At 38.9% G+C, this 21,438-nt stretch overlaps 1 protein-coding gene across 3 annotated transcripts; it reads right to left on the bottom strand.

The window, feature by feature from the left end:
• Positions 1-8,155: 8,155 nt before the first annotated feature.
• On the bottom strand, positions 8,156-20,605 carry MACIR (macrophage immunometabolism regulator). Of its 3 annotated transcripts, XM_066339855.1 has the most exons (3): positions 15,314-16,419; positions 11,998-15,154; positions 8,156-10,572 (listed from the first exon to the last, which is right to left on the bottom strand). In XM_066339855.1, the coding sequence occupies exon 3, from the start codon at positions 10,549-10,551 to the stop codon at positions 9,928-9,930; it is 624 nt and encodes a 207-aa protein (XP_066195952.1). In that variant the 5' UTR covers positions 10,552-10,572; positions 11,998-15,154; positions 15,314-16,419; the 3' UTR covers positions 8,156-9,927. The 3 variants fall into 3 exon arrangements, with proteins under 3 accessions (XP_066195952.1, XP_066195953.1, XP_066195951.1); XM_066339856.1 differs by lacking the exons at positions 11,998-15,154; positions 15,314-16,419 and adding an exon at positions 20,549-20,605; XM_066339854.1 differs by having other exon boundaries at positions 11,998-16,419.
• Between the last annotated feature and the right edge of the window lie 833 nt (positions 20,606-21,438).

Genomic DNA, 21,438 nt, shown 5'->3' with positions numbered 1-21,438 from the left:
GTTCTCAAGTTCCATCAATTGAGAAGTTCCTATAGGGTTTAGCAGTGCAGAAAGGTCGACCCTGTCCGGGCTCTGCCCCGGGAAATGTCTCGCCATGCCCCTCGCTGTTGGCCACGAGGCACCTGCCTCTCTTCACACGGGGCACTGAAAAGGTGAAGCTGCTGCTGCCCCTCTACCCTCAGCACAGCTGGCCAAAATCAGCCAGGCAGGCAAAGTCGGGCGCGGCTGACTGCGGCCCCAGCCACAGCGCCTCCCCACTGCTCAGAAGGAGGACAATGCACAATGGTTTTCTTTATTAAATGTCATCACAGAGCTGTGACCAGCTTCTCTAATTGGGCCAGCAGTCCATCTTCAGAGCCACCAGAGACTGCCTCAGCCAGAGGCTTCGAGCAGTTTCTCACAGAAGCTGGCCTCTGTGGCTCCCCCTACCCCCACCAAAAAAACCATCCTGTGTTAAACCAACACAGTTTTGTTCTCTTTTTGCAAACACTGTTAAATCTTTGCTTCAGATTACTATGAACTATGAAGATTCCTAGACTGAACTACAGTAAGAAGCAAAATGACAGTGCTCAATATTTTCTAAATAATTTTATTCTGCTTAAAGCCTTTGTGCTGTCAGCAGCATCAAAATTTATTGCCACAGAAAAGCTTGGAAAAGTTAAATACGCTCTTCTAAATTTCAATATATCTTGCAAATATAAATGAGGCCCTATCTGTGAAAGCCTCACTCTTTCTATAGTTTAAGTAGGGGTCAAACACCCATCATGTTTTGCTGTAAAAAAAAGTGTGGAAATGAAATGCCACTTCCCATTGCTTTTTTTAGGCAAGAAGAGAGTAAAAAATGAGGAAAGAAGGCAAAAAGCCCCCTCACAAAGAGAGGTTCTTATAATAAGCAGTCACAAATAATGCTTGTTACCCTAGCAACTGCCACATCCCATGGGATTCAATCTGCCCCCAGGCTGCACAGCATATTATAAAAATTTACTAGGTTTTGATCTTGAGAAATAGTTTATGTTCACACAATACAGACACACATGTACTCCAGAGATTTAATACCCAGGGAAGGAATGCATTTATGTTTCTGAGTAAAGCTTTGTGTACTTTCTAATTTTACTACTTCGTTCTGGAACCCTGTTTGAGAGTTGATTGCATAATTTTTTAACACTGGATTTGAGAAGAAATTAGCTTTCTGATGCAGAGAAAAATAGCACTAATTGGGACCACTGGGGTAAGGGGAAAACAAGAATTCAAAATAACCTATGTGAATAATATGCACAGGGTTGTTGCAAAGCACAGGTATATGAGCATGCCACTTGTTCCAGAAGAATTTATCTATTTTGTATCATTCTAGCAAAATAAAGCAGCTCATAGATGGTGGTGTGCTGCGACTAATAACACAAAGTGAGGAGTGGGAACATAATGGAAAGGGGAGTGAATTAAAATCTTAATTCATGAGACGTACGAAGCCAAAATAAATAGCAAAACTGACATTTTTCATAATTTTAGCAGCATGGAACACCATAACTTTTGTGTTATCATTTCTTTTCTTTTTTTTTTTCAGGAAGATGTATGTTAACAAAAAATCACTTTTTTGAATCATTATAGTCAACATATCAGATGTTGACTTTCATCTACAGTTATTCAGTTCAAATTTAGATAAGCATAGAATAGCCTAGGAAATTATTTCACAAAAGAAGTGTTCACTAAAATATATCTGCTTCTCAACAATAGGGAAATGTGCACCTGGAGGTAATTATTACATGAGAATTGGTCAGAACTTCATCTTTAACTATGCTGTGACAGTAGTTTACATGTAATAGGGAGTTTTTGAGTAAGAGTGATGCAGAAGCCTGTTCTACTGTTTTAATATTGCAGAGAGCACTACCACGTAGCAAACTCTCAGTTACATCCTGCTTTTCTACATAAACACAAGCACAGCAACTGAAAGAAAAGTTTTTAAGTAAACCAGACTACATGCAGCCCTGTTCAGTCTATGGCTGCAGCTTGGGACTTGAAGAAGATTGGAAGCCTTTAATGCAGACCAATGCTTTGTTCAAGGAAGTCTAAACTCTCTGCACTGCTGTATAGGTAAGCTCTGGCAACTGTGAATTTTAGATTTTTCTATTATAAAAGGTAAACTCTTATTTTAAATAAAAACAGTTTTCAATTGGTAATTAAAATAATGTCTGCTTTAATATGCCTAGTGAGAGTGAAGTGATATAAGAAGGCGTAAGGGCATAATGGCTAAAGGTGAAGTTCAGTTGAACATGCAGTTCCAACCAGAAATTATGGCTCTCACGTGCATATATTGAATGTTATATTATGATCAGGCTGAACACTATAATGATGTCTCCCAGTCTTAACTCTAGCAGCCTCAGGGGAAGATGGAAGGAAGGAAAAGAATATAGAAATTCAATCTCCAGTAAGAGAGCTTCACCAATCCAAGGTTCAGGATTCCAACAGGAAATACATTTCAACCCACAAACATCTCTTAAAAGACAATCAAGAACATTACAAACTATTATGAATTATGGACCAACTTTCAATAGAGGTGGGTGTTTGAATAAAGATTTTTCATCCACTGTGTGTAATAATAATTATTAGCTGCTCTCTCAAGAATATTTCCTGCATCTTCATCCATTACCAGAGTTCAGGGCAATAACTGCAAACAGCACCTTAGAATGCTGGAAATAATTTGAACTGTTAAGTCTGGTATGAGACAAAAGACTCAGTGTAAGTAGTTTAATATTTTATGTTCCATCATAATCTCCAAAGAAGATTATACCTGACATTAATAATATCATTGCAAATTATGGGGAAAATTAATTTTTAGGTTTTAAAAATTTTAAATTTAAAAATCAGACATGCATGAGGGTAACAACTTCAGAATTAGGTTTTCTTTTGACCGGGGGCATTTAATCCTTCAGCCAGTTTATAGCATCTTGATAATGTCATCTTATCTGGGTGAATAAAGACAGATTTAATCTTCCAATCAGAGAAAATATTCAGTCTAAAAGGGAGCTTTAATCAGAATAATTACTTGCTGTGTAGAAATCGCCCCAGCAAGCATCATTGTTGACCCTCCCTCTGCAAGAAATTCAAACTTCTGCCAGTTGATCAGTCAGGATTACTACCTTTTCACACCACCTGAAGATTAAATGGACTTCCCAGATCAAAGATACAAGAAAACTTTTCACTTGCATGAGTAGAATATTGCAGACACCTATTGTTATGGGTTTGTTTTTCTAAGTTGTCCTTAAAAAATACCTTGGATGATTCCAATTACTGAACAAAGACACTGCCATGTTTCCTCTGATTAGCAGGTATACTTTTGCTTTTTTTTATTCTAACAGTATTTATATAAATTAGTAATAAGCATTAGCTGCTGGCATAAGGTTTCTGCCTTCTTCCTTCATCTGTCAAATAAATACAAAAAATAGTACGTTCAAAATTATTTCTCCTGACATAAGCATGTCTTAACTGATGATATTTTCCAAACAGACAAAAACAAGTTAAAAATTTTTTCTCCTGGAAAATTGGCCACCTGAGGCAATCTTTTCATTCCAAAAATATCTTATCTTCTGGCTGACGTTCTAAATCAATCAACCAAAATTCCACAGGAAACAGGAATGCAGGCAGCATACTGGAGGTTTTACAGCAAAATAGTGTCACAACTTTTATTTTTTCTTAGTCCAGATCCTCTAATATTAAAACCAATGGTTATCTTCCCATTAACTGGAAGTCTAAATCATGTAAGTAGGGAAAACTCCAACATTTATATGCAGTTAAAAATACACCTCTTTTTGAGGCCAGATAGAGAAGTTACCAATTACTGCAGTAGCAATTTCAATATTGATTAAAACCTTGGATGACTGCAGTTAACCATATACAGCATGTATTATGTGACAAGAGTATGTAAGAATAAGAAAGATTTTTTCCTCCCCACATTTCTTAGAACCTAGATCTAAGACAGAAGTAGTTATTTCAAATGCATCACTGACCTACTGAAAATGGAAGGCAGATAAAAATATTCAGAAGATCAGCTGCACCTCAAATTCAGTGTTTAATTTCTTAGAAGAAGAAAGACATTGAGGTGCTGGAGTGAGTCCGGAGAAGTGAATGGAGTTGATGAGGAGCAGCTGAGGGAGCTGGAGGGGCTCAGCCTGGAGAAAAGGAGGCTCAGAGAGGACTTTGTTGCTCTCTACAATGGCCAGAGAGGAAGGTGTAGCCAGGTGGGGGTCGGCTATTCTAAAGAACAAGCAACAGCACAATACGAAACAGTCTCAAGTTGCACCAGGGGAGGTTTAGTTTGGATGTTAGGGGAAATTTCTTTATGTTAAGAGTTGTCAAGCACTGGAACAAGCCAGCCAGGTCCATGGTGGCATAACCATTCCTGGAGCTATTTAAAGACCTGTAGATGTGGCACTCAGGGACATGGTTTAGTGCGGACTCGGCAGTGTTGGACTCAATGATCTTGAATGTATCTTCCAACCTAAATGACTCTGTGTTTCTAGGAGAGCTGGCTACTCCAGCCTTCTAAAAGTCTCTCTGAAACGTTAAAATTAATACAGCGAAGCATTTCATCATTTCTGAAACATGGCTGTGTCTCAGAAAATGTACAGACTGGAGCAGTGTTTACAGATCACTGTATCCCACCTCTGCTGCCAGGAGTGGTGAATGATTCCTTTTTTTCCCCTCCTAGGTTTGCAGTTCTACTTATAAGTTACTAAACGGATAGGATGACCACTATTTACAGAAAAGTCTATAATCCATTGTTTTCCTGTGAAACTGAGACCCCCATCAGCATCTCTTACTTCAGTATTTTTTTCCAACAATCTCTTTACCAAGACTAATTCTGAAAAAAAAAAAAAGTGGAATATTGAAAGGCTCATGAAAATAAAAACATTTAAATTCTGTAAAAAGCATTATTATAAATGGATAGGTAAAAATCTTGCATACAGTCAGTTGCTTGGAGCTGTAGCTATTCTGGATATCCTCCAATTTTTCTTCATAAGAATTGGAAGATGCTCACCACAATTAACATTAAAAACTTAAAATCACTGAGATAGGGCAGAAACAAATTAATTTGCATTTAATACATTCTTTTTTGCTCTCATCCACTTAGCTTAAAAGGCTGGTGTTCCACTACTCAATATTCCAGTGCACAATAAAATTTTCTCTCCCCTTCTTCTATCCACTTGCAGTTCACACCATGAAGCTCCATGCTGCAACATTCCTGGCCTGAAATAGACTTCTAAAGGCATCCCAGTGCCTCAAGCTTTTTTTGAACATTTTTTGACTTTCTGAAAAATCAGCTGATGTAAATCATTACAGGGAATCATGGCTTGCTCAATTTTCCCATAGGGTTCAGGCTGTCAGTGCTGTTCTCAATGTTCTTGCATATTTTAGCACTTCTGTCTCATCCCAGAAAGAACAGCTCATGAAGAGCTTCAGCAGGCGAGAGTCTAGCAAAATGCGAAAATGAAATGCAACAATATTCCTACAAGGTATCATAGTTAGTATTTGCACCATAATATGAAGCTTGAAAGCTTCCTAATTTTTAGAACTGAAATTAATAATAATGGAAATTAACAGGCTTTTTTTTTTTTTTTTGGAAATTAAAGTTTTGCTTTCTCAGCTACAAAATTGCACCATCTACCTATTCACACTGTAGGGCTGCCTAATAGCATAAAACGCAACAGAATTTGAATTCAGGCTATACTCAATTGGATTTTTTTTTTTTTTTTAAATTCCTTCAGCACTCTTATCTGAATTTCATTTAAGCTTATGAGTATGAAAGTGTTACACAGCCTCAAGCTCCTGCTTCCTACCTTCACTGCAGCCCAGACTGATCACAGCATTTTGCTGAAACATCCCATCGGCCTCCTTAACCGGACAGAAATGCACTCCATTGCTTCCTAGACATCTGAGGCCAGCACACCACCTCCTTCCATGTCTTTGCTTTTTTTCACACTGGAGCCGCACTCCTGCTATTCTTGTAGCACTGCTCCTCTGAGGTTTCCCATTTATTTCTCCAGCCTTTCTCTGATATATTATGGTGATTTTTTTCTGTGCTTCTACTCTCTGCAGAAATTAAAGCACTGTGCAAGGTCCTCCTTCTCTCAAAAAGAGGCTCCCCCTCTTTTTACTACAGGCCAATTCCCTGATAGGCGATACCAGACATATGCAAGGTGAGAGAACTTGTCTGCTAAAAATGGATGGAATGTGGTCAGTTAATTTCCTTACCTTCTCTTCTGTTTTCAGCACAAGACAACTTGTTAGCGAGGACAACACATAATCAGGGGGAATTGATTACGTGGGTGCTTTATTGATGAGAGCTCTGGGAGCCGGGGTACAAACCCAAAACTCCAATGAAGGTCCAAAAGGGGCCCCGTATTATACCATTTCATTACATAGCTCTATGTTAATCATGAAACCTACATTGTTCTATTGTATACATCCAAGCATGGATTTTGTAAATATCTTCCTGTACAATTCTCACGATTCTAGTTTGAAATAATAATAATAATAATAATAATAATGTTCAGCTACCAACAATTATTACAATTCAATCATCTATCTTATGATGATCAGGTACAGCTTCACCCGACCTAGTAAAGGATAGCTTTATTTCCAAGTACAAACCGTCCCAATCTTTTCCTTCTCCCCCCATCCCGATTACCCAGGCAAAGTTATACTTGATTTGGTTGGAACAATGGAAGCAACACCTGGTTGCAGTGAAGCTGAGACTCTATTCCCAGCTTCTGTGGTAACAGAAATTATTAACCCTATCCTAACAAACTGATTCTAGGTTTTCCCCCCAAAAGTGTTAGTCTTCTTTCCCCAGTTTTTTTAATGTGGACCCATAGGTGTGCATCAATGTCATTCTCTACCACCAAACTACTTAAAACTGGGTATTGAAATATTAATGTTCCCTTGCTCCTTTCAAGAAGGAAAGGAAGCTTTCCACATTCTGTAGACCTGATGATAGTTTGATCTTCTCCAAGTTCTTTTGTGATGCAATAAAGAGGAAAAAACAATATTACCCTGGCAAATTCACTGGGGGGGGGAAACTATATGATCTGTCAGAAGGCCTTTCAAGGACTTAGAAAGTTGGCATTCCTTCTGGCTAAAACAATGTGCTCTGAGACACAGGCAAAAAAACCCCAGTAATTCAAACATTATTGTGTTCTTCCAAGGATCTGTCTACCTGGCATGTCTGTGCCACTCTTACAGTGTAATCACCCATCATGGAAACTGATGTCCCAACTAAGAGATTACAGCAAACTAAGAGATTCATGCAAAAAGTTGTCCTCAGAATCATCAATAAACCTGCACTTGCTGGCTCTAGCAACATTCAAAGATATGTACATTTTACTGTTGGTTGCCAAGCTTGACATGGTCTTTAGAACTATTAGCACTGTAATAAATTCACATTTTTCAGTTTTAATCTAGATTTTTCCTGCAGCAGTATAACAACTAATTAATATTTCTGTAGTGTAGCACCACTTTAAAAATAGTCTTATTCAAAGCATTTTTTTCTAGTTCTTGCTGCCTATATTCTCACTAAGGATGATCACTTCCAATTGTGCCCTTTAGCACATAATGCTTTTAAGGTGAAACTTACTAACTGGCTTCAACCAGACCACCTTATAGAACTTTTTAAAACTGATTTATGTTGGAAAATTTGTTTCCGATTTTTGGTACCATTGAAACTTAGAAAAAAATTAAGTTATCTATTAACAATTTCTTGCTTAGTTTGTATTACAGTAGTATAAATAGTATTTCCCACATTATGAGGGCTGCACGTGTGTGTCAGTTAAGCAAACACCATGACCATGTCTGAGCACACTGACAAACAAATCTCCAAAGATAAAATACCAACACATTTTTTATGTCTGAACTGAGCTAGATAGCCAACAACCAGTTCTTGGTGTAGCCACCCAATTACATCACTGGACAACATCAGAACCACGCACAGAAGGCAAATGCATGGCCCTTTTCCCAAAACAAAGCAACGGAGCCATGCATCTATTTCACAGAAATCCAGGACCCAAACTTTCAAGCTGTTTCTAAATGTTCCTCGGTCTAAAGTTTTGTTTTTTTAATGCCCTCATTTTTTTCTACACTGCAAATGAACCCACAACAACAACTGTTTATAATACCCTTTTTATTTTTCAGTCAGAAATACAATTTAATTTAATATTTCAATAAACAGTGGTGTTTATTCCTTAAACAAACCCATCTCTTTGGCATCTGACCATATTCTGTCTTGCAAACTAAAGACTATATAGAAAGACTTTGCTTTCAAGATCATTGTTCAATACATTAAATTTACACCAGTGCAGTTAACTTTGAAAAATACACATTTCTTTTTTTGTTAGTTTCTAATAAACCTTAAAAAACACAAAACCAAACCATAAAATGCTCACTAGTGGGCTGCCTTCATTTAAACTGTGCAGTGACAGAGTAGGAACTATTCATTTTCCAGAGCACATGCACTAACCAGTGCTTTCTAGTAATTCTGAGTGTAAACAATCAAACAAACAAAAATTAACTCCGTCAGAAAAAAACTGATCAAAAAATTTATGTTTCAATGCAATATGAAATTATTTTTCACTTCTGCAAAGGTCATCAGGCAAAATCCAGTTATACACTGCTTCAGTAAAAGACTGCATCTAAAATAAAAGACAGTATGAAAACTATTTTTCATTTTTAAACTAAAGTTACTAAAACGTTTTAAACACATCTAGGAATAGTGCTGTCAAAACTGCATTTGATGTCATGTTTGGATAAAAATTTATTAAGTAACAAAAGTAACCCAGTGCATTATTCTGCTGAAAAAATCAAGATCATCTCTTCTGCACTGACAAGAAGTATTTCACTTGCACTCTAATCAAGAAAAAATCTGCCCTCCAGAGTTCATGCTTCAAGTCAATGCAATTTCCAAAGCTATGATGAAACTCACACCTTCTGCTACTATAGATGAAATAAAAATCACAAACTAAAAGCAAAAACATTAACAACATACCACTACAGACATTCCAGTTTGTCTCAAGACAACGTAAACCCAAAATCTACTAAAAAAAAACCCCTCAAACCCAAAAAAACCAACCAACAAAAAAGAAAACAAAACAAAACCCCAAAAACATAAAAAAAGAGCAACAAAATAAACCAAAAAACACCCCAAAATAACTTCACTTACTGAAAGATTTTCTTTAAATAACTGAAATATTTATTCTGAATATGTTTTATAGAATAAAAAGGACAGCAATTACTTCCAGGCAGAAACTAAAAAAAAAAAAAAAAAAATTTAACAGGATTCAAGTAGCAAAGGTTTCTTTTATGAACAAATCTCACCCAGTACACTAGTACAAGTGCAGTCTCAAAATCTATGAATTGGATTGTTTAAATAGCAAATGATTCATCCAGTCAAGCTCACTTTCCTGTCCATGTGGTAAGAAAAACCCATACATTTTACAACAGAAACAAAAAGTAAACCCAAAAAACTTCCTTGAGTATTTATCCAAGAGCAGTTTCTAACATCAAGCCAAAACTAGCAACAACTAAGCAAACATCATCAATTATTCAGTGTTGAATTACTGTAAATAGTATATATAGCAGTACAGAAGAAGAAATCCCCAAAAATCAAAAGCTTTTTTTTTTGTTAAAATGTGTCCAAAGAAATATCCACTAGTTGCAGTCAAATCTGCATCAGAAGCTGCTTGATCACAAAAAGATTTCTCTCTCTGAGTATTTGTAGAACACACTTACAGTACCAAGGCTGCATTCAAATAAATTACTTTCTGGTAACACTGAGATGGTAAAACCACCTACAATGTGGACAGTCATGGACACAGTATAACAGTGGATTTTTGCAGCAACAGAGAAAAGATCAGAAACTATTTCTAAATTTGAGATGATAGCTCATGTGCTATTCCTTGAAAACATACGATCTCCTCTAAGAGTAAGGTGTTGGAGCTGGTATTGTAGCACTTCTGTGTCAGCAGGTTCCTTAATGTTCATTTTGTCTAAATTGAGGTAGTCCAGGGATTTTGAATGAGCCCTTTTACCTTTCAAAAGGCAGAGAGGCAGGGGACCATGAAGTGCCTTGTAAGGTTCACACGGTAAAGCTCTATTGTATTTATCCCCTGAGCTGGGCATCCGTCTCCTCCTCCTTCCATTTACTGCTGGGATCTCATATGGCTGGTAGTATCTACTTCTAGTTTTGTACAAACGTGAGGAACGTGGGAGTCCTGAATCAAGACGTTTGGAATCCGAGTTAACACCAGATTCTCCTTTATTCTCTTCACTTCCTGTACACTTATGGGCTAATTTTAGCAGCTCCTCTCCAGTTGTGAAACCAACCAGGTAGTGAGAGTCCATGTGAAGGATCTGATATCCTGCAACTGTCCGCCGCAATGGGGAGCAGGGGGTGCTGGAACAGCGTGGCTTTTCTGCTTCCATCCTGGCTGCAGAACTCACCTCTGCAAGAGGCACAGGGAGGGTGGAGAGGGCAGTTCTGGACTCCCCATTCACGTCAACTTCCATTTTAAGCACAAGATTTTGCTCCTAAAAATAAAACAGAGCTTGATCAGAAAATGCAACACAAGATGCTGATAGAGGACCACAGAAATGGAATTTTGTATCACCTCTAAGTCATAACCAGCACTTCCATATTCAGCCTGGTCTTGCCTCTCCACAGTGTCACATAAGAAAACTATCACCAACATTTGTCATTTCAAGTTATCTTGGATGGGTTTTTTAATAAAAGATATGTGGTAGTTTAGCACAGATATGAGTTTTTTTCCTAAGGAAGTCACAGCAGATGTTGACAGCTTGGTTAACCAATTAAAGAGTTAAGATATGCCGCTGGAAAATACCCATATAAATCTTGAGGGTGTCCAAGCCAGGCCCTTTTCCTTCTGGTCAGCAACCGGTCACCACCAGCTCCAGCAGGCGCTCTGAGGAGCAGCCAGGCCAGCTCAGCCCTGCCTGCTTCCCTCTCCTGCCAGGGGGGATGTCGGCCCAGGGCCTGGGCTCCGTCGGCTCTTGGTGGGGAATGGGAGGCTGCACCTAAACATCAGATAATTGCAAGGCCGGGAGGGAGCCATTGGCCCCTGGTAAAAGTTATGAGCCTGATTATCACCAAGGGGTGGGCAGGATTCCCCTGTCCTCCAGTGATTCCTAGGCAGGGAAGAAAGGAAGAGAAGCAAAGCCTGGCTCTGAGATCCCATGCTGGAAAAGCTGCTGCCCCACAGAGATCACTGCAGGCCTGGGCAGATTTAACTCTTTTCTGGCAAAATGAAGCTTCCAAGGCTTAACCTTTCCCGGAAGTGAGACAAGAAAAAGACAGAGTGAACTTAGAGAAGACACAACATTAAGTCAGTGGAGCGAGAGAAAAAGAACTGATTGGAAGAAGGGATGGAGGAAGTGGACATTTTTAGCTGGACTTCTCTGGTATAAATCATGGAGAAATGGACCATTTTTTATAATATCATAATGTTTTTGGTGGAATGCTGATTCTAGTCAAAAGCTGTGGACTGATGTAATAGAGACTTATTTGAGAATCTTGAATAAAGTGAGGCCCTGCTCCTGGGGTAAAAGGATGTCTCTATTACTTTTGAGATAGAGACAATTTTAAAGATAGAAGAAGAGAATCCTTGTTTTATACTAGAAGAAGCATTCTTAAACAGTACCCCAAATATTCTGAAAGGCCCATGATTACCCAGGATAAAGACAGCTAATGGGTGGAGCTGCACAGATCTGCAAAATTCCGTGTGGTAGCAGATCTGTGACATTGAGAGCCACCAGACATTTTTTTTCTTGTGACAAATGTCTCCATGGGACTTTAGAGAGACTCCTCTCCCAAAGCAATGAAAGATTATGTTTAAATGGTGAAACTGAAAAGGGAACAGTTTATGGGTAGCATAAGTGTTTTGAAAGTTTCATTTTTTCCTTTTTTTCTTTTAGGGTGTGTTAATAAAATCTGTTTACCTTATGTAGGGCGTGTTTTGCCTTTTCCTCCCAATGCTATCTCCCAGAGGGGAAAGACAGTAGACACTCAAACCACTACAATAAATTTGGCAAACAGAAACAGAATTCAGAGAATGTGAAACACACTAGAAGATATCATAAAGATACTGATAATTCTAAACTGATAAAAATGTACTTAAATACTACCACACACAAAAATGGAGCATCTCTCTGGATCATTTTTTTTGGCATTTTGGTGCATTTATTCCTTGTAGTCCCTCACCTCTTGGAACATGTACATCCATTAGCAGATCCATAGCATCATCCCCATCTTTACTGTGTAATCTGTCTAGTGACAATATTCTTATTAAACAAACCTTTCAAAAACATGCTTTAAAGATACCACCTCATTCAGATATGACCCTGGACCAGACATGATCTGAGTATACTGCAATGCTTCCATCTTCCAGATGTGCAGACAGCTTGCTTTAAATTCACAGAATGGCATCCTAGCTGTTCCATGCTTGTCTGATTAGGACATCAGCAATCCTCACCCACTCCCCCAAAAAATTCACTAATCATTTTATTCACAATTAATCAAACACACACTCTTTTATCCTAACAGGATTCCAAAGTATTTCTAACAAAGTATACTGCATTTAATTAATATAGCATTAGCCTTACAAGCATCCTAAGAATAAGCAATATTTATTTTGTTTTTTCCCATTTCTCTTGGAAAGAGAATATTTTACTCTTCCCTCACAACTATTCCAAATACATTATTTGGTGTTTTTACAGACACAATTGCAATCTATTAGCACTTTTAACATGGAAAGATATGGTCACCATCACAGCAAGAATACACCCCTAGATGCCAGAATACTAGAAAGCCTTATTTTCATTTCTATTTTCAGCATCATCTGAACCATTTCAGTGACACAGCTATGTCACAAACCAGAGAAGTCACATGTGTTTCCAAATCCATGCTTTCTTCATTGTCAGACTCATCCTTGCTCTAAACTGTAGCTAGTGGCTCTGTAGTCAGTATACTTCACAAAAAAATTCAGAGTAGGTATGTCATGTTTAAAGGCAATGACTCAAAGGAAGGGAAGTCAGCATCTAAGCGTTAAGCAGAAACAATTCTGAAATTCCTAAGTGACCATAAACTACATTCAGAATATCAATAATACTTCATAAATAAGACTAACTTAAAACATGTTTCCAGTACTTTGCAAACTTTTGAAGCCACTACTTCCTGCCACTATGAGGCTTAGAACATCACAGGCCAAGTAACAATGATGGAACTAACAAGGAAATACTCTATTCCATCTTCTGCAATTAAAGATACCCCCCCCCCAAATCCCATTAAGACCAATCTAAATTAATTTGTTTTAAAATAAAAGAGGGAGCTGTGTGCAAATATGACTTGGAAAAGAAAATACTAGCCTTATGCAAAATGCAAGATTTACTTTGTTTCTATAAAGGGACTGAGAAGGAGCAGCTCAAATAGTGTTCTGTCAGAGACTGGAAATGTGTTTTGAGAGACGCTGGGGGCTTGGAATGTGTGGTAGGGGGTGGGTCAGGCCTTGCTCTGGTGAGGTGGTGCCCTGCCCTGCATATTCCCCAGCCTCACAGTGTCCATCAGTCATGGCACAATGGAGGTAGTGCCCAGTTGTTGCCTAACCCAGCCCCTGAGTAGGCAAGCAATCAAAAATCCCACCCAGGAGGCAATGTCTTCAAGAAGGCTGACCACAAGGAAAGCATGTTTTTCTTTAACCCTACCTTCACCTTGGAGCTTTACATGCCTGGAACCCAGGACTCAATAGTTATATCTGTTTTTCTACACCTTTCCTATCTTTCTCCCTTTCTTCTAACTTTCTTTTCACAGAAGACAACATCAAATGGGTTTAAAGGTTTTGTGTGTTCAGTAGACTATGTGCTGTGGTATTTCATGTTGTACTAAATCATTTGACAAAGCTCCTCATTTTCTATACCTCACTAGCCAACTTTTGTGTGATTTTTTACCTCCTGAAGCTATCTGGTTGGTATTTCTCCTTTGCATCAAAAAGGATCTTGGTTTAACCCTGGATTTAAGTGACTGGAATATGACCTCTTCTTCCCTGCTTAGTCCCCAATCAACCTGCTGCTCGTATGCTAATAAACTAGGAGTAAACAAAATGCCCACAGTTCTGCCAAAGAGGATTTTATTTATTAACAGACTTATATCATGGAAAGACTGTTCCTAATGTTCCTTTAGTTTTAAATGGTCTCCTTTCATTCTCACAGTCATGGTGCACTAAAGATTTTTCATCACCAGATTTTGTGTATTGCAACTTTTGCAGATACACTTCATCCAGTAAGTTTTTAAGCATTTTGGGGTAGGACTAGGTAGTCTGTGGTTGGACTTAAATTAAATATGATACAAAGCATTACTGAGTTGTGTGAACTTTCTGCAGTGAAAAATTTTGGCACTTGGTTTGCTTCAGTATTCCAAATCTTTCAACTGTTTTACCTGTATTGTTTGATTCACAGAATTGTTAAGGTTGCAAGGGACTTCTGGAGATCATTTAAGTCAGTATGTATTTATGGAGTCAACTGACAGTTTTAGAATTGCAGAAGCAATTGTTTCTTACTTTAACACCATATCAAGCAGTGAAACAGTAAATTTGATGAGGCTTCAGCTGCTGAGACAGAGGTATTAATGACAATTTCTTTAGTTCAAATTATACACCACCAGGAAGCATGATTACTGGAGGTACAGCACACAGAAATTCTGCATTACAACTTTCATCTACACTGTGATTTTAGGAAAGAAACCTAAGTATCTGTACTTGCTCTTAATTCCCAAGTTTTACCCTGCAGTCTGGAATCTCTCCTGGAACGTTCTAGAAAGACTCAATTTGTTCTGTTAGAAGAAACTGAAATGATGTTAGAAAATGTATAAATAAAATGGGCGTACTGCAAGGTTGGAAATTAATAATATTAATTAATCAATCAATCATATTAATTAATAACATTCATTAATCACATCACCTAGTCACATATAAACAGTAAAACCAACCAAAAAAACAACCAACAAAAACAAACAAACAAACAAAAGCCCAGAACAAACTAATCATTTACCACAGCAGTACGTCCCCTATGGAAGGAGGAAGAGGCATCTTTTGGAGTTTAAAATCTGAAAAGCAACACAAAGGCTCTTCTCAGAACACAACTTTTAAAATTAATTTACTTTCGTTTGCAATATGGGTGTGTGCTCTGGTAACCAAGAGCAATCAACTTGGAAAACTAACCATGCAGAAGGGAAGGAGTCAGCAGTTAACTGCACAATAATTACCCTCACTGTAAACCAGTACAAAGGAAAATCAGATCAGAAAGTCTTCTTATGGTCTTCAAGCCAGCATGGTCCAGCCTAGTATTTTAGGTTCTGTAACTGTGAACTACCATTCTGTACTGTAGTGTGAAGAACAGTACCAAAACCAAGAAATCTGTCATACACTTGAAAGCAACAGAAACATCAGTGGCTGGTGCCACAAACACCAAAAATTCAAGGGAACAGCACTGCTAGCTGGTGACAGGAATGATTGGCCAGCCTCATAGGCAAAGGAACAAAACTCAGCACGTATGTCCTCAGCTCTTTCTTCCCAAGACTTCTAATGCCAGTTATTCAAGCTCCCATACAACTTCAAAATTATTGGTATTCTTATCTGGGAAAAAAACCCAGAAAAGACATAAAGACATTACTTAGAAGACTCCTATGAAAGAAAACAGAAAATAATTTGAGATTCACAGTGAGTGTAGGTACCACCACCTATAAATAGATATTTAAAACTTTTTGACAGTATTTTTAGGACACTTAAATAGGATAAAGCATTTGATAACTTCTGTTATGTTCACTGCTGTTTACAAGTATAAGCTCATCAGTAGTTCCCAGCATCAGTTATAACACTGGAAAAAACAGTACTTCAGTATAACAAGATTACTTCTTCAGGTCACAAGTAGCTTGTCTTCTTGCCTCTCAAACAAAACGACATTTGTGATACCAACTCAAGACAATTTGTAATTACAGATTATTATTGAATCTAAGCAAGGAGACTAAGAACAAGATGGCATATCCTTTGCTGCTGGTCCACATATTAAAAAAAATTTGCAAAGTAACTGAAAATAGCAGTTACCACAGTTACCAAGGGAAATCATTTGACCAATACCTACTAGAATGGCCTCCAGAACAGAATTCAATGAGATTTTAGAAGATTTTATCAATTTCCTTTGCATATTTAAAGCAGGCTCTGCATATAAAATAACAAGACCCAATCCAGATAAAAACTGAGAAAATTGTCTAAAACACAGAGCAGAGAAATAATGAAGATAAATACTAAATTAACTACTAAAATTCACTGTAAGAATTCATTTATTTATTTATATTCTTGAGGTTTTCTTTCACTGTAAAACCATCAAAATTTCTACACTTTGCTAAGCTTTTATAGGCTTTTTCATTATTGAATATTTCACAAAGTTTTCAGATACCGTTTATATCCTTCTTATAACATGAGACAACTGAAAAGCACACATGCATGACACACTAGGGCCTTATATCACCATATATGCACTGCAAATCATTTATTGTTGAAGTGTCTTCTTGCCCTGTGCTTCATTGCACTCAAAATCTTGTAGATTTTCTCACCCAATAAAATGTTATTTCTTCTCTTACATGTATTACTTACAGTCCTTCTGAGCAAAGAAACATGACTTACAAAATACAAACTTTAATTACACAGTACCTAAAGATAAACAAAAATGAAGAGGGAATTTTCCTTGATACTCTCATGCTTTGTAGAAAGTCTGCATTATTTTGGAACCACTGTAAGTTACTCTTAACAAAATAATCGGTTCTCTGTAATTTGGCATTTCTATTGTTACTTATCTCCTCAGCTAGAATCTGAATTGATTTGACAACATGCCTTTTTTTTCTTTTAGATAAGCATTCTGTCCATTCAGTAAATGTTTTCTTCCTAAGAACTGGTTCTTCCTCCTAGATGCCAAGCCTGTAGGCAATACCATTAGTTAAGAATCACTAAGATATGTCACATTGATAAAATGATAGTAGTTGCAACAAGAAAAAGCAGAATGAACTGGTTATAACAACCGTGAAAGAGTCAAACATACTGGACAGAGATATCAAGCCAGTTTTGACACCTCCCTTCTCTGTGCTACCATTACTTGATATATAAAATGCACTTAAAAGACAAAATGTTTGTCTGTTAAACATCAGGCGTAAGCGAATTTGCCAGCGTATGAAGCCAGGACACCTTTAATTATTTCAACCGTCTCTTTGTGAAGAGTAAAAAATAAGGTACATCATTCTCCTTGCAGTCTGAAGGGAAAAAAATGTTTGCTGCTCCTTACAAGAAATTCCATACTCCTCTAAAGAGAATGGGGGCAGTAAGAAACTGTTGCACCACATAAGACAACGTTCAGATGGAGTAACAACTAAATGTAGCACAGATTTACTTCCTCAAAATTAAATGCAAGAAAATGCAATTATGTGTAAGACATATGCTATTATCCTACAGGCCTTAAGAAAACATGAATTGATATTACTGAATTTAAAAAGGCAGTGTGGTAATTTCAGAATGCAAAGTAAAGCAACAGCCTACAAAACAACTAGCAAAGTGTGTGTGTGTGCATTGGAGGGAGGATTCCTGTCAACAGGTAAAATATTAAGCCATTCAGCTACCCAGTATACCAGGCAATAAATACCATATAGCTTACATAAAACTAGGATTTACAAAATGTTCTTTTTGAAAAGATTATCACATCAATTTTTACCATTATGCGCCTACTCCAAGTAGCAGTAACCAATTTTTAAAATTCTTGTTATTAACACAGTTTTATACAGAAAACTATTATGACCCAGAAACCTACCTTTTAAAATTGAAGACGGTCATTAGTGCATTACTGAGAAACTACAACTAGCAACTCAAGTGACTAGTCCAGAGTCCAGCATGACAGAGCATACAATTTATGAAGAAGAGACAGATGGAATGTCAAGGGTCTGACCAGACTACTAATTTTTGTATGAGCAGACTTAGCAAGCAGAAGTGAAAGAAAATGGTGGGAAAGAAGGCGATCTAACATCTCTTTGCCAAGCAATCCTAGATGGAAGTGTTTAACAGACAATAGTTTCTCTGAAATATTTAGAGTCTTCCACATGGACAATGTGACTCCCTTGGTGGACTGAATCACAGTGAATCCCCTTCACTTGGTCAGTAAAATGATGCTCCTGGCCAGCACAAAGGTGATTGTTAACTATGCTGATTCATCAAAAATGAAACAGTGAGATACCTGCAAAGAAGCTGATGCATATTGTAACACAAGTAATTTTTATTCTTTATTGGATTAGTAAGTAAAATCACATTTCCCTTATCATTTTTACTTCTTTGTATTTTTGATCTTCCACCTTTTCATCAATGAAAATCTAAGTTTCACTTTAGAAGTTCTTCTTATTTTCAGGTTAGCCCACTTGGGAGGACACCAAACAACCTGACTTATCAACAAAAAAATAAACTAAAAAACTAAAACTGCCTTTTAGAAATAAGAGCCAGAACAAACAAACAAAAGAGTGCTTAAAGTATTCCAGTTTTCACCTAATACTGATTTCTTTTCTTTAAAAACCAAAGTTCTATTGGGACTTTTTTTTGTGTTAGAGAAGAAATTCAGGTTGGGTAGTATTCTATACTTACAAGTCAGTGCAGCTCTGTGACATTATTTTGAAATGATCAGCCAAAACCATACAATATTCAGCCTTTTACTGGGAATAGCTATGCAAAGAAAGAAACTTTAAAAATAGACCTACTTACAGATATTATGAAAAACATGTTTAATCAATGCAATTTAGTTTTGTCAGCTTTTTTTAACAGAAGCACTTGAAGCACTTTCTCAGGCTTACTAATGTACATAAAGGCTTAAAATTTTGTTGTTTGCCTCCTTCTCAAATGCTCCTTCCCTTACTTAAATGCTGCTTAAAAACAAGTATAACTCAAGTATGGAGTAACAATTAATAAAAGTCCAATAGTACCTGCAGTCACAGTAAATTTCTATTAAACTTACAACTAGTGTGAACAGAAATCTTCCTCCAGGAACACTCAGTTCTGACTTAACCATACCATACCACATTTGCATATGATTATACATGCCCAGTGGCCAAGCCAGCAGCATAAGGCTGATCAAAGAAGAGAATGTACAGAAAGCCACGCCATAATGTCATTACTCTTACGCAAGAGCTTAATTTCAGTGACTGCACTGCCACTGCCTCATTTCCCTCTGCTTCAAAGCCACTGTGAAAACCACCCTCCTCTATCTTCATTATCCTAACAAATGCTCTCCCTCAAGGCAGAAAAAAACCAAAACTGAAGCAAGCACACCCGGTTAGCTGGAATATGGTTCAAAATACACCAACAGCAGGAGGGTGGTGGGAGGAGCAGCTTTCTGACATCGATTTATTTCTGCATGCAGCTATGCAAGCACATATGTATAACATCCTGCTCCACTCTAGAGAACTTTGTAATAGATTTCTTTGAAAGAGAGAATATATTTATGCTAGGCAAAATCCCTATATAAAACAGCATATAAATAATATGCACAGAGAATTAAGATCTGACATTGTTTTCCTGCATTCTACAGACCACTCAAAACAGCACTGCAGCTGCTTAAAGACACTCTTCCAGTAAATGTGCAGAGACAGAACAGAAATAACATGCCTGCTAATGAACCGAAGCACCATAGCAAGTTTCATACTCTAAAGTAATACTTTATTGCACCTCTGCGTGCACAAGGGCATCTAGTGAGCTTCACAGGGCATAAGAGTAAACATTAAGACGAAACTCTGAGTCTGTCTACTGTTCTTATTACAAAGAAATATAAAGTTACGCAGAGAAGGCTGCGCACTAGTGCACACTGTTACTGTCAGAATTAATAGTAAGGTCATATTCAAGTTTATTGCTTGCCTCAGAGTATGGGGCTTCCAGTGGCTTTAAACCGCAACGGGGGGAGACAGTTATGCACACTAAAGACATATATGCACTAATACTACATACAGCCGCGAACAGGTAAGCTCTGGGCTTTTCCACCGCTTACACTGTCACCCATCGGGTGGCACGTAGAGCGCACCAGGAGCAACCTCAGCGCAGGCTGCAGGCCCTGCATGCCAACTCCAAGCTTCCCTGCACACACCGGGACTGCCACCAGCGTCCTGCTCTCCATGCGGGGCTGCCGGGCCGCTCCTGCCTCGCTCCTCTCCCTGCCGGCTCAACCCCGCCGCACTCGGGGCCGCAGGGCGGGCGCTGCCCGGGCACGGTCCCCCCGGCCCTCAATCCGCAGCCCGCCGCCGCCCTCGGGAGGCCCGCTCCGCGCCGTGCGGCTCCCCACATCTCCCCGCCGGCGGCACCACCGCGGCCCGGCGCTCCGCCGCCCGCCCCGCGCCCCACGGCCCCTCCCAGGGCCCACCCGGCTCCGGGAGCCGAGGGCAGGGCCGGAGGCCACGGGCCGGGGCTCGGTTCCCGCCCGCTCCTACCTGCGGCCCAGCGCGGCAGCGGCGGCCAGCGGCGGCGTGCGGGGCGCGCCGGGTCCCGGGCCCGCCCGGCGCCGGGCGAGGGCGGCGCTCCGTGCGGCGGCGCTCCGTGCGGCGCGTCCAGGCCGCTCCGCCTCCGTCCGCCGCCTGAGCCTCGGTGTCCTCCAGCTTTCCTGAGCCTGGCTTAATAAGCCGGGATCCCCCATGCGGTTTTCCGTCGTATACAGCTGTAAGAATGGATCAAGTAACCATCTCTTGGTGACCTTCTCATCAGAAGGATACCTCCCATTTCTGTAATATTTCCATACAGCCTGCAAAGTTTGAACGCTGGCTAGATAACAAACCTTTAGTAGTGGGTTTTGCCAACAACCAAGTAGATAATTTCCCTGTTGCATTTTTCTCCTCAAGCAGATATGTTATTACTGCAGCAAAACTTGCAAACAATTGCTTAACTTGGCTTTTGCAAGTAAAAGGGAAGGGGGAGAGTGTGATGTCATAGTCTTATTTTTCTCCTTTAATAATAGCTACAAGCTCTACCACGCAGCTCTTAAAACCCTAGAGGTGAATCCCTAGCTTTTGTTTCTGAAACTGAGTCTTTAAAGACTCACTCTTAAACACACAGCTGAAGTTTATTACTCTGATTGGGAAGGCATTGATGACCCCTGTACAAAGGCCATGTTCTGTTCTCCCTCTAGTCCCAAAGGTCCTGCCAAAAAAGTCCCAGGTTCTGTGGGTTGCACTGAAGGGTGTCAGCATTCCGTATGCACCCAGAGTAACTACCGTGCATCCAAATGTGGAATTTGTGTTTCTTGGAAATTCTCGGCTAGAATGAACAACAGAGAAATAAAACCCGAAGTTTTTATAAGGAATTCGAATTACAGGCTCTGCGATCC

Source organism: Sylvia atricapilla, chromosome Z, assembly GCF_009819655.1.
Source record: "Sylvia atricapilla isolate bSylAtr1 chromosome Z, bSylAtr1.pri, whole genome shotgun sequence".
NCBI classification, from domain to species: Eukaryota; Metazoa; Chordata; class Aves; order Passeriformes; family Sylviidae; genus Sylvia; species Sylvia atricapilla.
Note: the sequence above shows the minus strand (reverse complement) of the source record. Positions and strands in the feature narration are given on the sequence as shown.